The sequence below is a fragment of the Curcuma longa genome, chromosome 3, assembly GCF_044706935.1.
Source record: "Curcuma longa cultivar G26 ecotype Majalengka, Jawa Barat chromosome 3, ITB_CL_G26_1.1, whole genome shotgun sequence".
NCBI lineage: Eukaryota > Viridiplantae > Streptophyta > Magnoliopsida > Zingiberales > Zingiberaceae > Curcuma > Curcuma longa.
The window spans coordinates 17045593-17061137 of NC_133863.1; the positions used below are offsets into that span (position 1 = coordinate 17045593).

Genomic DNA, 15545 nt, shown 5'->3' on the forward strand with positions numbered 1-15545 from the left:
TCCTTAAAAGAATTTGAACTATCGTGAGAATCGTGATGAACTAAAACACTTAATTAATTATGCTAAACTAATAAATAAATAGATAATCTTACTTATAATATGGAGCTTTGACAATAGCTTTGGCTACTCATATTAAATTAAAGTCATGACTCACAATCAAAAATGGTCCTCGGGTTTTTTTGTATGTTGTAGGTTTCAACCATTTTACATGAAATTGTCTCTCTCATTAAGTAGATTGTAGGTCATTCACTCTTCCTTTGATAAGATGCATTTTCTAGGTGAATTACAAGTCATTCACACTTATATATTTACATAATACATTTTATATTAGATGGATTGCAAGTCGTTCACTTTATATACATATACACAAATACATTTCACACCAAGTGAATTGCAGGTTATTCACCCTTATATATGATGCATCTTTTACCAATAAATTGTGAATCATTAACCCTTTATACATATCTATATTAATTTCATGTTAGAAAATACAAGAAATGATAAAGTCATCTATCTAAGAAGTTTAAAAGAAATTTATGATAAGAAATTAATAAAGTTAAATTAGCAAGAAATGATGTCCATTTTTGTTCTTTGAATTCTTTTCTTTTATGAGACATACGAGTTTATATCATGCATTTCTCCCTTATAACCACTTTCCATTTTATGCTCACCTTCCTGACACCCAAGTTATTTATTGTGATTTGTGTATAGGACCAGTGGAATTCTTCAAAGGTATACATTTAATGAATTTAGTTAGCTTTTGTGTAATTTTTGTTCTAATATTATTGTAGTTCACGTGCGGCAAGTGGAACGACTTTACGGTAAGCCTAACTTGTGCAAAGCTATGACAATAAGAGTTTTATTGTGGATTCAGAGAGCTTATTCAAAAGAGAGAATACAAGAAGCTCTTTTAAACTATAAGGGTCATAACACTCATATTCAACTAAAAAACAATCCAAATGTAAGGAATCTAAATCGTATAACATCGACATTAAATATTAAGGAATAACACATTAAAAAACATATATTAATGTATTAGTTTTATTGAGTAACCTATACTAGAATTATGATTTTATTAGTTATAATCTATTTATTATTTATTACTTTTATATTAATAAATGATATGTATTCTGCATAATTAATAATTAGATATGTATAGACTAGCATTCTCTTTGAGATTTTAGAATATTGTTGTGATATAATTTTATTATATCTTTCCTCATTCTTTTTAATTTGTTTTTTTACCATTCCAATTTCACTGCTAATCTTATTCAACCAATACTTAAATTGTTTTAACTATTTGATCCTGGTTTTGATACCAATTTTAACAACTATGATTAGAACTTCTTGTTGTGGAGTTCATACGAAAAGCCCAAACAACCTGTTTTCAAGAGAACCATGAAGCAAATCTTTCTCCACCTGATGTAGGTTTGGTTGGTATTAATTACCAGTCATTTGATATCTGCCTTCTGGGTGATAGTATACATATTTCCACAGTTTAATTTTAATCCCTTCCCTTTGCAAATCTAAGCATATATAATAATCAACAATAAATTTACTTGTTTCTTACATGTTCCAACTGATTCATAACCATACAGCTAAGGATAGAACAACACAAGTTCAACCTCTGATAATGATATAAATCAAGCATATCGTATTATAGGGAAGATACTTGCTAGCAAATCAAGAAACATTTTACAAGATAATGGATAAGTGAAGACTATTAGAATCAAGAATAATTTAGCAAATTCAAGAGTGTTCTGACTTGCATTGTCGATTTCAGTGGACTCAAAATCAAAATTTGATCAAATATTCTGTAGCAAAAATCCTCTGCAATTGTTTTCTAGCATAGGATCTATAGTACATTTATCCCTAAAAATCTTATGCGACAAAATTTAAATAGTTAAAATTCAACTTCATTTTCTCTCTTGCATCTGTATTAACCTTGTGATGCAGCATGAAAAATGGCACTTTAAGAACTCAAACTCTTATCATCGCTGAAGAGAAAAAATATATTAAAAACTATAATAATACATTTAATCTTAACTCCTTTTATAATCTAAAGAAATAAAATGACCCAATCATCTTTAAAAAGGTATAACTTATCTCACTAAAAATTATAAAAAAACTTTTAAAAAGTTTAATTTATCTCTTTAACAATATTATAAACTTTTAACAACTTCTAAAAAGTAAATCCTTACAAAAAATTTTAAAAAAGAAATCTAAATTGACAATCAATTTTCAAAGTCATCTTGTTTCATCCACTTCTAAGATATTGTTTAGAAATGGCAAAACCATCTTAAGCATCCATCTTTAACTCCATAAGAAAACTTCAAAAACCTTTCTAGCATGTTTCCTATTTAACAACCCAATCATTGAATCCAAATAACCATTAAATTATTACTTTAGTAAAAGTTCACTAATGGAAGTACAATTTGTTTTCTTGTTCGCTTGCTAGGGTGAAGACTTTCATTGTTGTTGCCAAGGTCTTCTATTTCAAACCTACCTTCATAAAAATACTGCTTGCTTCCACATACATGTGTTTATATGTTTGAGGTCCTAACCATAGCCTTCCTTTCCTCTCAAAAGAAAAATATAATTGATCGTTTATTATCTCATATTCTCATGCATGAAATATTTGATTATTCTCTTTTTTTAAGTATCATAATGATTCCATTTTCCCCGATAAATACAGCAATGCCTAGACCTTTTGATTATTGGATCCCAACAGGGATGCCGATTTTGACAATCATCATTGCAGATCCAAATCTAGAGCCTCAAGAACTGAGCCCCTAGAATTAACAATGACCTCCATCACAAGAGCACATGGTGATATTTTCATCTCCCTTATTAGAATAGTACAAAAATACAAACAAAAGACAATAGCAATTTAACGTGATTCAGTATAAGTCTACATTTACAAAGAGAATCCAAATCTATATAGCATTAAAGGAAAGTGTGATAAAAGTTAAGCAAATCACTGTTCATACCTTGCACAATATCCCTTTTGATCAATACTAGATCCTCTCTCAGCATCGATGAAGAACTAGTAAAAAACTTTCCTCTTCGGACATTAAAAGCCCTCCCCTAAGGAAGAACTTTAACTACACCCTAGTGTGGATTTAGATATATAGTATTGAGATCTTTACTTATTTAAATGTTCCTTCCTACAACTGCTGTAAGTAATTTGTACACTCTCATTCAAAGTTAGGCCAGTAATGCCTCTTTTCAAGCAATATATATAATAATTTCACTCATTAGCTCTATAAAGTCACCTCGCCTTTCATACCAACTAAAAGAGTTCACAAAAAGATCAAATGAATTAAATAGTGAAGTATTGAATAGCTCTACAAAATCACATCTGAGACTTCTCCCTAACTTTGGACACCTTATCCACAAAGTCTTGAAATGCATTTAAATGCATCGAGTCTTGATCATTTACCATGTGTAGCTTGTACAGCCATCTTTTGAGATGAATCTAAGCAATGGCACTATTGCTTGTATTGTAACATTCGTCCAATCTTTGTATAATGTTATGTTACAGTCTCATTAGCTATACTATCTGGAAAACATAATGTGATCATATTAATTATTTTTGTCTCCATTATCTTCCAATTGCTCTCTCTAATATGGATAGCTTGTCTTTTTCTCAGCCAAACAAACTATCCCTAGTTTAATCAACACGTCTAATATTCTCAATAGCCACAAAGGAAACTAAAGCTCTCATTAAAAAAATCCTTCAATCCAAACTAAAGTCAATCCTCCAATCCTCACTAAAGTCCCTGCCTTATACCAATTGTGTTAACTCCCTCTACAATAAAGCTCTAGATCCAACGACTTTCACTAAGGTACCATTTCTCTTAATCACAAGCATTTCTAACACCACCAGATATAGTTGCAGGCTCTAGCACCACTTGCAAGAATCTATCACCTCAACCAATCCACTTGTAGATTTAAATTTGTGCCTTTATGTTGCAGAATGACTTCCACCACAAACACACAATGGAATCTTAATCTCCTTTGATGGAATAGCTTAAAACACAATAAAGAAGAAAAACAATTTAGTGGTTTGCATAAGTCTATGCTCATAGAGTGAATCTAGTATATATAATATGAGAGAAAAGTAAAATGAAAATTGCACGAGTTAATGTCTCCACCTTGCACATTTTCTCTCTTAATCTACCATAGAATCCTTTCTCAACATCAATAGAGAAAAAGTTACGAAGAAAACAAAAACCTCATTTACAACACTCCTAAATACCAAAAGCTCTCCCTGAGAAGATGGCCCTCTTCTTTAAAAGCCTTTGGGCATTCTCAAGCTCCAAATGCATTTATGGAATCTCCTAGGCTCTAGAATGCTCCATCGTCGTTGCAACAACTAAAATTCAAATCTTCACAATCCAAACTTGACTAAGTTGTTAGGCCTAGGCACACTGCACAAGTGGTGCACCAAACTAACCCACCATCTCACCAACCTACAACAGAAACCCTTAAAACAACCGAAATTGTATGATAAGGTCCCTAAGCAATCACCGAGTAAAAATGGAAGTGATTAAGTGATGAAAACTAATAGTCAAATAAATCCTCCAATCAAACAAATAATGCTCATCAAGCTTTGTTATGTGTTAATTTGATATTGTATTATAATATTGATGTTGATAGAGTTCATTTTGACATGTAGATATACAACATGCTCATTTGTTATCACATTGATGTTTACATGACATAAAACAGATGATCTATCTACATGCTAATATGATATAATTATTTATACCTACAAATAGTTTACAAACATAGTTGCCATGTCATACATTTTGAATATGTGTCTACTGCAACTCTAGACCTCAATAGATTATTATAATGAGAGGCTATATGCCACTATGCCTTTGAACATCATGATTATCATACAACTAAAGTTCATCTTGTTAACACAATTACAAGAACCATATTGTTAGAGCATGGACGCAACTCTTTCGAGATGTTATAATGTCAATAGTCATACCAATGCTTGAGAAGTATCATAGTCAATATAGAAAATCATGGGTCCTATACTCTCATTTACCTTATGATAGAATAGTGTGTAGCATTTATGGACGAAAGCTACCAAGGCTTGAGATGGCATGCACATCTCTGTAGTATCAGTAGTGTAGAGAGAAAGCCACAGGTCCTATTATCTGATAGAATAGTGCATGTAGCATTTATGCACAGAAGTGTGCTGTGGTGAGATGTAAGTAATAATAATGCATTAAGTTATAGCCATTGATATAAAATGTAGTGTCATATTAATACAATGAGTTGGGGAGCCAATAATATACTAAGATAAGGTTGCATAATTTACATTGTATAAGTATCATGGTTATATAGTATCACATTTTGTGAGTTTGTGTTGATTGTAATCTGATCAATATCGTCAGATGATTGCATCCGAGTTTGAGTTGTCACTGCATTCTCGGTGTCTCAATTGTGATAGCACTTTAGACGTTTACCCTATATACTTTGGATACATTTCATATTGCTTTTTCTTTGCTATATTCTTGCCACCTCTTCGTAGATGACTATTGCTTTTCATGCGGCCTTTGCCTCAAGTTTCAACCAAAGAGATTGATTTAGCTGAAATAGTTGTTCAACAGTAAGTTGTATTTATATTTAGATAGCATTTACTGTAATAATACTACTTCAACACTAGCATGATAGTAATCTCACACATTCAAGCAATATTTAATAATAGACAGATTAACCTCAAGAAAAGTGGCAAGCAATACTTTACATGTTTTCTGAAAAATGGCAACCTGAATAAATAATCCAGATAAATCTTGAAAAAAAAATGCAAAGATAAGGATACTTACATATAAAGTGAAGACAATAGCTATTACCATTACAGGTATACCCAGGGAATCAGAAAAAACATCTGTTAGTTTCCTACCAACAAAGGCACAGAAGATGGAAACAGGAGCAACAATCAGGAACATTGTGAGAAGCACTGATCTTGCATCAGGTCCAAATATAAACCTCCCTTGAAGAAAAAAAATCTGCAGAAAAATGTAAACCTGTTAAAGGGAATCCATGGGTTCAATGATGTCAATAGAAACAAAGACGGGCAAAACAAACACTCCCATTGACACAGTTACAGTTAGCAGAGTACAATAAGGATGCATGAGCAATGAACAAATTATCAACAAATTTTTGGCGAATAGCTAATAAGCTTTGCCTAAATTTCTCAGTTCCTGCAAAGTATAGTTAAACAAGCTAGCATAATACCTAAAGATCATTAAAACATCATTACATGCCAATTTTTTTACGGTGTTAACAGGTAAAAAGCATTCTAAAGGATTAAACAAGGCTACCTAACTACTTAACTTTTTTTTTTAGCTTCACATAAAAATCTACCCAAGTCGGCATTTTAAAAACTCAAGACATGTTTCAGAAATGATTTCAAAAGAATACCATCAACCAAGTTTAAAATTTCAAACTATGCCAAAATTTTGATTTATGACCGGAACAATAAGATTTCGGTACCATATCGTGTCGTGCTAATACAATTTCAATTAAATATAAATATCTTAATTAAAAATATTTGTATTAATATTTGATTGCTATAGATGGTTATTATTGAATTATATTTGAGATGTTGAATGTTAAATTCAAGTTTTAATATTATCTTTGGAAATGTTTGATGCTTATTGAGTAAAAATCGATTTAGGGTTAGTTGAAATCCACCAAGTAGATATGGCAGGATCATGTAGGTTTAAATTGAATTTAATTTGGATTTATTTTGATCAATTTAAAATTAAATCAAATATATATATATAATAATTTAATTTAAGTAGAATATTTTATAAAATTAGAATTATATTATATTTATTTATTTTAATGAAGGAGGGAAAAAATTAAGAGAGAAAGGAACAAGGAAATGAATGTAAATTAAGGGGAAGAATTTAAATTAATAATAAAAACTAAAAATTAAAATAAAACGGATGTCGCAACCTCGCGACTTCCTCCATGAGGTCGCAACCTCGTGATTTCCTCCATAAGGTCGCAAGGTCTTGGCTACCTTCGCATCCTCGTGGAGGGCGTTGCGATGTCACGACTACCTCTACAACCATGTCGGTGCCAATCCGTGGGCAGAATGAAAAACTTTGTTAGTACCGAACGATACAATAATTTATACCATGCCATCAACAACAACATCCAAGTCTTTATCCCACTAAACAAGGTTAGCTATATGGATCCTCCTACACTTGGGTTATATCCTCATTTATATTTAAATGAATTTTATTCTGTTTTATGGTTACTAACCAAATCTTCTTTAATCTTCCCCTTCCTCGATTAATATGCATAGTTATCATATTCTCATATCACCTAACTGGGACATTTAATGGTAGTCTAAGTACATGTTTATAACATTTTAATTGCATCTCTTGGAATTTTTCCTGAATAGGTTGGTCCTATCCTGACTTTCTCTTTAATGTACTCATTTCTAACCCTATCCACCCTTATATGTTCGCACATCCACCTCTACATCCTCATTTCTGCGACTCTCATCTTTTTAACATTCAGCTCTATATAACATAGCAAGTCTAACTGTCATTTTGTAAATCTTCCCTTTAACTTTAGAGATACGTTATAATCACAAAAAAAACATACCACCCTCCTCCATTTCAATTATTATATTTGTATTCTATGTAAAACATCTTTATCAACCCCTTTATTATTTTGAAAATTAGTCCTAGATACTTAAAGCTCTCAATTACATATAACTCATCATCTCCTATTCTAACAATTTCTCTAGCATGTTTAGTACTACTAAACATAAATTCCATATATTCAATTTTTACTCTACTAAACCTAAAACCTTCTACTTCAAGTGTTTCCCACTGTGATTCAAACCTAGCATTTAAGCCTTCACATGTCTCATGAGCCAAAATAGAAGAATGTCATCCACAAACAACTTGCATCTTAGTAATTTATCTTGCATGTGTCTAGTGAATTCATTTATAAGTAGTGTAAAAAGATATAGACATAGAGTTGATTCTTGGTATAACTCTATCTTTATTAAAAAGCACTTCGATTAATCCACTTAAAATCTTCACTCTTGTCATTACATCTTTATAGGCATCCTTAATTGTTTCAATATACATTATATTTTCACCTTTCTTTTCTATAATTCTCCACTAATTTCCCTCATGGCTTTGTAATAAACTTTTCTTCACTAATTTCCCTCAAGACTCTGTCATAAGCTTTTCTAGGTCAATAAATCCTTATACTTTTCAATTAATTATCTGAGAAGATATATAGCTTCTATCATTGATCTTTTAGGCATGAATCTAAATTAATTTTCGATCATCCTAGTCTCCTTAATCTTTTTTCTATCATTCTTTGCCAAAGTCTTATGATATGCTCATTAGCTTAATGCCCCTTATAATTAGTCAATTTTGTAGATCTCCTTTATTTTTATACAAAGAACTAGAGTACTTACCCTTCAGTGATCTACTTTTGAAATTTGAATTCTCCTCAGACTTACTTAAATTACCTTGGTTACCTAAACCCTCATTAAAAAGATGATGAAATTACTTCTCTAATTATTCTTTTATTTCTTCAACTTTCACTAGTACCCTATTGATTTATCTTTAATGCATTTTATTTGGGTAATAACCCTTATGTTTCTCTCTCTTGCTTTAGTTATTATATAGATGTTTCTTTTCCCTTCTTTTGTATCAAATTGTCGATATAACTACTCAAAAGATTCATTCTTAGCTTCACTTACTACTTTTTTAGCCTCCTTCTTGGCTATTACATACTTTATTTATGTTTTTGTTCATTTTTACAAGTGTATAGTAACTTATAGGTAGTTCATTTTCCATTATTTCCTCTTGTACTTCTTTATTCTATCACCAAAATTCTTTATTTAATGGTGTTTGTCATCTTAGCTCACCTAGTACGCTCTTGGTCACCATTTTCAAATTTAATATCTTCTTATCTCATGTCGTATTCAAGTCACCATATATTTCTGCTAATACTTGTGCTCTTACCCTCTTCTTAAAGTTTGATTCTCATCCTTTAACTTCTAGCACTTAATCCTTAGAGCAATGCATGTTTCCCTTCCACAAATACTATTTTTGAGGCACGTATCTAATATCACTAATCTATCTTCTGCACAAATGTTTCTATCCCTCTTCCTGACTGTAAAAAAATTAATTATGACTCATTATTAATTATGACTCATTATTCCAACTTTTGAATGTGACAGATGTTCTTCTATTTTCTTAAAAAAAACATATTAGATATTATAAATTCATATGTTATCGTGAAATCCATTTCCTTCTTTGTTTCTTGTTCCAAAATCATAACTCTCATGCATCTTATCATATTCCTCATTTCTTACTCTTAAATACCCATTTAGATCTCTTCTTATTAAAATCATCTCGTTTGTCAGACTTTTTTGTACTACCTCATATAGATTTTCACAAAATCTATATTTGGTGTATTCATTTAATCCTAATTGAGGTACATATATGTTGATTAATTAATAGTTTCTTTTACTACCTTTATCTTAAGAGCTATAATCTTATCTCCCTTCTTACTTACTCCTACCATTTCGTCCCTTAACAAATTATCTACAATAATTACATTTTATTTCTTGTTTTACTCTTTCTTTTGTATCATAACTTAACATATCAGTTTTTTATCATCTTTGCATTCTCCCCTACCCATTTTGTCTTTTGTACACACAAAATATTAATTCTTCTCCTAATCATCATATTTACTGCTTCCATAGTTTTACCAATGAGCATTTCTACATTCTATATTTCTAATTTAAGACAATCAATATTTCTATAATGTCTGTTCTTATCTAACGTAAGTGTGAGAACTCTTGTATATTTAACACTACACCTAAATTCTCATAAAGATGTAATGATCTTTATCAAAACATTGCAGTCGGACTCTGCAACATGTTCCTTCCAAAGAATAACATATCATTAGCGTAATAATTTGATGGATCCATACATAATATTTACCTATGTTTTACATTAGCTCCTTTATCTGGCATGGTGAGTTTATTTGCCATGGGTGAAGTTTAAAAGAGTATCATAAAGCAAACAAAAAATAAGTTCATAAGATCTCTCAATCATAAAAGTAATGAAATATATTCACTCTATTAAAGCATCAATGTCAATTTCACTTTTAGAAGCCATGTGCAAATAAAAAGAAAACAGACCAATAGTATCACAGTAGTTACATATGCAAATGGCTAATTCACCACAAATATGGTGTGGTCTCTGCACAAGAACCAGAACATCTGAGTTCACAAAAACAAACCTGAGTAAGTCACTTGATAGGCTTTACTTGTCATGGTAATTATTCTACTTTATGAAATTGAAGAAAAATGGAAGAAAAAAAATCCTTATCAAATACATCACATTATGATTGTTTAGTCAACTAGTGCAAGACAAGTCACTGTTTTAGATTATCATTCTCCTGCCTCTTTGAATGCAAAGTCTTGTCATGGTAGTTAGCATGGCTAAATATCGTGATATACGAGAAGAAATATTCTATTCTGATTTAACTAAGAATCTACACCCTTAGCAATTTGAAATATTCAGCATAACGGCATTTTAAAATGCAAGAACTAAAAATAACCTCGTATGCATGCCTTTGCACAAACAAAACTCACAACGCCGTTTGCATTTGGTTCTACATTGCAAACATAAACAAGATGGCATTTTAGAGTGCAAGCACAACCGATAAAGTTTCAAGTTCACGTAGTCTCAAGAAAAATTCCTGTGCACAAAAACCATACTAGAAAACCCTAATTTGCCTCCAAACAACAAGTGCCTAACATTCAACTGATTTAGCTAGACATAAGCGCCGATGGAGCTGTAATAAACAGATCAACACTTACGTTGCTTCCCTTCCAGGCCTGGTACACCCTCGGCGCATCCGCATCCGCATCCGCCTCCATTTCGGTTGCAGACGGATCTGTGCCCCGCGGAGGCGGGGTGTACAGTTACTCCGAGCCGGCGACTTTAAGCTACCTCTCCGCTCCGTGAAGACCTCAAACCCACCAGATTTCGCCGGCGGCGGCGGCGAAGAAGGGGCCTCTCGCTAGGTCCCAGTCTGCCTACCGCTCCGTCAGCTGCTTGACACCTGCCCCCCGGTTCGCCCGTCCCTGCCACCGCGCGATTTCGCGATTGATCGAGGGCGTGGGAGAAAGAGCTGCTCGTCGTCCTTTTTCTTCCCAAGTCGTACGGTGAGATCCCCTGTCGACTCTGAGGCACCAGGCTCCTTCTAATCCTGCGAAAAGCTGGTTTTATGACATCATCACGACGTGATGATTGATGATGAGAAGAAAGATGGTGTGTCTCCTGAATTGAGGGGGACAGGAAATACCTCGACTTTAGAAGTAGCGGAGCACATGGTGAGTAGCTGGGAGGGTTGCAGACGTTTGACATTTCCATTCAACGAAAGGAACGGAAGTAGACGCTCCGACCCGTTTACTTATTTTATTTTGTCGCCGTAAACATTAGGGCACTCTCAAATACGACAGAATATTTACTAATTACTCCTCGCTTTTTTAAGTGTTCCTTTAAAACTACATCTTTAGAAAAATATTCATTTTCTTTATGATATTTTACTGAATCATAAACCATAATTTTCATATTTATCAAATTATAAATCTCTTTTTGAAAAAATACCCCCATTCAAATCTTAAACTACCAACGTCCACAATGAACCAAAAAAAAGCTACAAAACCACCTTTACACTCTTTCTGAAAGATTATTTCCTTTTTAAGCGATTGTCTCTGAGTTTTGCTGCCCTAAACTCTAGAAAGGACTAACTTCTTTTCCTTTCATCCTGTAGCATCAACTTAGAGCTTGCAATCTTGAAAGATTATTTCATATCAACGGTTGGTAGAAGATTCTATTATTAGTAGCATTTTATTAATAGACTTCGGATATTCAATAAAATAATGAATAGATAAATATAAAAATAGATGCACGTGAAGTAAAAGAGTTTTTAATTACTTCATCTTAAAATCGAAATCGAGTATCTAGTTAAAAATTGAAATCTTTAGCTGGTCTAAGAATGCGTAATCGGTTCAAAATTGGATTGATTCCGAAGTTAAAAAAAAAAGCTCTTTTACTTCATAAATTTCATAAAAGTACCAAATTATTTGATCATATATGACTTCATAAGTTTTATTAATTGATGAAGTAAGTTATCATATATAACTTCATAGTTTTTATTTTGTGGTGTAAGACTTGCATTAGTCATCATGGAATTAACCATTTCCATTAACACCCTATTTTTCCTTTCAGCCACGCCATTTTGTTGTGGTGTATAAGGTGCAGTCAACTCATGTTTGATACCGGTTGACTCAAAGAAATCTTTATCATAATATTCCCCACCTCTATCAGTCCTTAGACTTTTTATAGAGATATCACTTGCAAGTTCAACTTCTTGTTTATAAGACTTGAACATTTGCAAAGCTTGATCTTTAAAGTGCAACAAATAAACATAACAAAATCTTGTGCAATCATCTATAAATGTTACAAAATATTTGTTTCCCCCTAAAGTTGGAGTTGCATGCAAATCACATAAATCACTATGCACTAATTCTAACTTATTGGTTTTCCTTTCAATTTGTGGAAAAGGCATTCTGGTTATTTTATTAAGCATACAAGTGTTGCATTTTCCATTATCATTTTGTGCACATTTAGGTAATAGATCTAATTTAATCATATCATAAATTCTTTTGTAATGAACATGACCTAATCTAGAATGCCATAAAATAGTTGAAGACTCAGTCAAGTAAACAAAGGATGCATTCTTATTGATAGGCATAACATTTAGCTTAAACATGCCATTACAAAGATAACCCTTCCCAACAAACATCCCACCCTTGGAAAGCACAAACTTATCAGCCTCAAAAACTAGTTTGAACCCAAACTTGTTCAAAATACTACCCGATACAAGATTTTTCCTAACTTCGGGAACAAACAACACATTGGTTAAAGTTACAACTTTTCCCGAAGTAAATTTTAGATCCACCTCCCCAATTCCCTTGATGGGTACTGTTGAGGAGTTCCCCATGTAGACAACAGATTCTGGATCTTCAATTTCTTTTAAGGACTTGAAGAAGCCCTTATTCTTGCATATGTGTCGGGTGGCTCCAGAGTCAACCCACCAGGTGAATTCTTCATCAACCATGTTGATTTCAGTGATCATGGCTACAAGTGCCTTCTCATCATTGCCTTTGTTGTGAAAGTTTGGAGCATTTCCATTCTTCTTGAGAAGACGACACTCATACTTGTAGTGTCCCTCCTTCTTGCAATGATAGCACTTGCCTTTCTTTTTCTTGATTTTGCCACTGTCCTTGCCATAGAAAGCCTTCTTCTTGAATTTGCTATTTTGGCTTCCTTCTATGACATTCACCTTGGTAGTTGGCTCTTTGCCTTTTTCATCCTCCTTTGATTGAGGGGTTTCCTGCTTTCTCAATTCTTCTTCAATACGAAGAGAGTTAGCTAGACTTTCAAGTGAGATCTCTTCCTTTTTATGCTTGAGATCTCTCTTGAAGTCTTTCCAAGAGGGGGGAAGTTTATCAATCAAAGCACTAACAATTATTGTCTCATCCATAACCAAATTGTGTTGAGAAAAATGATTTAACATTCTTTCTAATTCAGTGAATTGTTGCATGATGGGTCTATTGTCCATCATTTTATAATTGAAGAATGTTGAGACAAGAAATTTCTTACTTGTGGAGTCTTCTGTCATGTACCTTGCCTCAAGTTTTTCCCATAGCTCCTTGGCGGTTCCTACCGCATGGTAGATGTCAAATAGGTTGTCCCCCATGGCGTTGAGGATGTGACCTCTACAGATTTCATCGTCCGTCTCCCATTTTTGTTTTGCACGGAGTTCGTCCAATGTCTCCTCCTCTCCTTCATGTATTGGCTTTGGGGTGTTTAGCACATAAACTACTTTTAGAGCCACCAAGAGGAAATGAACCCTCTTCTTCCAACGGATGAAGTTGCCGCCATCAAACCTCTCAAGCTTAACTATATTGGAAGTTAGATCTCTCACAACACTAGCCATTTTGGGTGGTAGCATATAAAGCCTTAAGATTGTTGGAAAAATAGATCGAGGCTAGTGCTCGAGAACAAGATCACTCTAGGCTCCAAATCGTGTTTGAAACACTTTCCTTAAGGCTTTATTTGGTCTATATATTGTGCAACACAAAGACCAAATATCCTTTAGGATTAGATGAAGCTAATTGCCTTTACTTTGCACTAAGTAAGACAATTCACAAAACAAGGGAAAGAAGAGCAAGAGAGTGTGTTTGTTTTCCATCCAACTTAGCCCTTTTATAGACTACAATGACATTGAAATGGCCAAGGGTTGTGACTTTTCCCAAGTGTCATTACTTTTCCCAAAAGTCACAACTTTTCTCAAAGGTAGCAACTATTCCTTTGAATTATTATTTCAATTATTAAAATATCCAACAATGAATAAAAATGTTGACGTGCCATTTGTGACAGCGACAAAATGTTGAAGATAAAAAAAATTGAGGACCTAGAATTTTAGTAAAATGAAGATCTGTTGTTTCATTTTTACTGAGTGGAAAAATATTAAATAGTAAAGGAAAAAGTATTTTAACTGGTTCAACTTATTACTTCAATATTTAAAAAATTATAAATTTAATTTTGTGACTTATTACTTCATCAAATAAATATATAAAATAAAATATCACTTAAAATAGAAATAAAATCCGTGTTTTTTAACATATGAAGTCTAAAATGATGTTTTACTGTATTAGTTTTATAATCAAACTTGATTACCATATATTACTTCACAATTACTAATTGTCAAAGTAATCAGCGCTGAAATCTATCAACAAAATTCTACTAGTGTATCCTTCTCAACTGAAAGCTTTTGTCATTAGATATTGTCTACTATTTTACATGTAGGTCCACCCTCTTTGTCTTCTACAACTCTATACTAGGGGTTTGGCTTTTTATTTTAAGAAATCATAATTTATATTTTTTGTAGTGAGCCAACATATAACCTCTCATCTTCTCTATCAAGATTTTATATTCTATTCAGCAAGCCTTTTTATAAATTTTTCACAAAGACATTTATGAACTTAGATGCATCATATTCACTCAAAATAACACTCATGACTTCCTGACACTATTTTCGCCATGGTGAAAATTTCTAAATCTATAACATATACAGTCATCAATGAATTGGGACCATTGTGAATAGGGGTTGTTCTGCCTTTGGTTGACGTTGTTGACTACATTTACTTGCTCTATCTATATCCCTTGTGAAGGTGCAACTTTAATTTGACAATTAACAACTAAATGACATGTTGCACTGCAAATCTCTCAAGATATATTAGTAACGTTAACAACACTAACATTAAATGAATCAAACCTCTTGGGAAGCGCATCCATCTTCGCTGCAATCAAATCAAGAATATTAACATCATACTTACTTGTAGCTTTCACTGGATTACCTCACTAAGTTGGCCATTGGTGGTGATTAAG

General features: G+C 32.7%; 1 protein-coding gene across 1 annotated transcript; it reads right to left on the reverse strand.

Moving 5' to 3' along the window:
* Positions 1-4359: 4359 nt before the first annotated feature.
* On the reverse strand, positions 4360-11459 carry LOC141822771 (putative protein S-acyltransferase 7). Its single transcript, XM_074710099.1, has 4 exons — positions 11389-11459; positions 10901-11302; positions 5847-6029; positions 4360-4475 (listed from the first exon to the last, which is right to left on the reverse strand). The coding sequence occupies exons 2-4, from the start codon at positions 10958-10960 to the stop codon at positions 4455-4457; spliced, it is 264 nt and encodes an 87-aa protein (XP_074566200.1). The 5' UTR covers positions 10961-11302; positions 11389-11459; the 3' UTR covers positions 4360-4454.
* Positions 11460-15545: the final 4086 nt, after the last annotated feature.

Excerpts from the sequence above, each read along its gene's own strand:
- LOC141822771 (XM_074710099.1), bottom strand. The coding sequence starts at position 10,960 with ATGGAGGCGGATGCGGATGCGGATGCGCCGAGGGTGTACCAGGCCTGG. Across the intron at positions 6,030-10,900 it reads AGGCCTGGAAGGGAAGCAAC|ATTTTTTTTCTTCAAGGGAG; the intron begins GTAAGTGTTGAT and ends ATTTTTCTGCAG. Across the intron at positions 4,476-5,846 it reads CTATTGTCTTCACTTTATAT|GTTGGTGAGATGGTGGGTTA; the intron begins GTAAGTATCCTT and ends TTTCTGTTGTAG.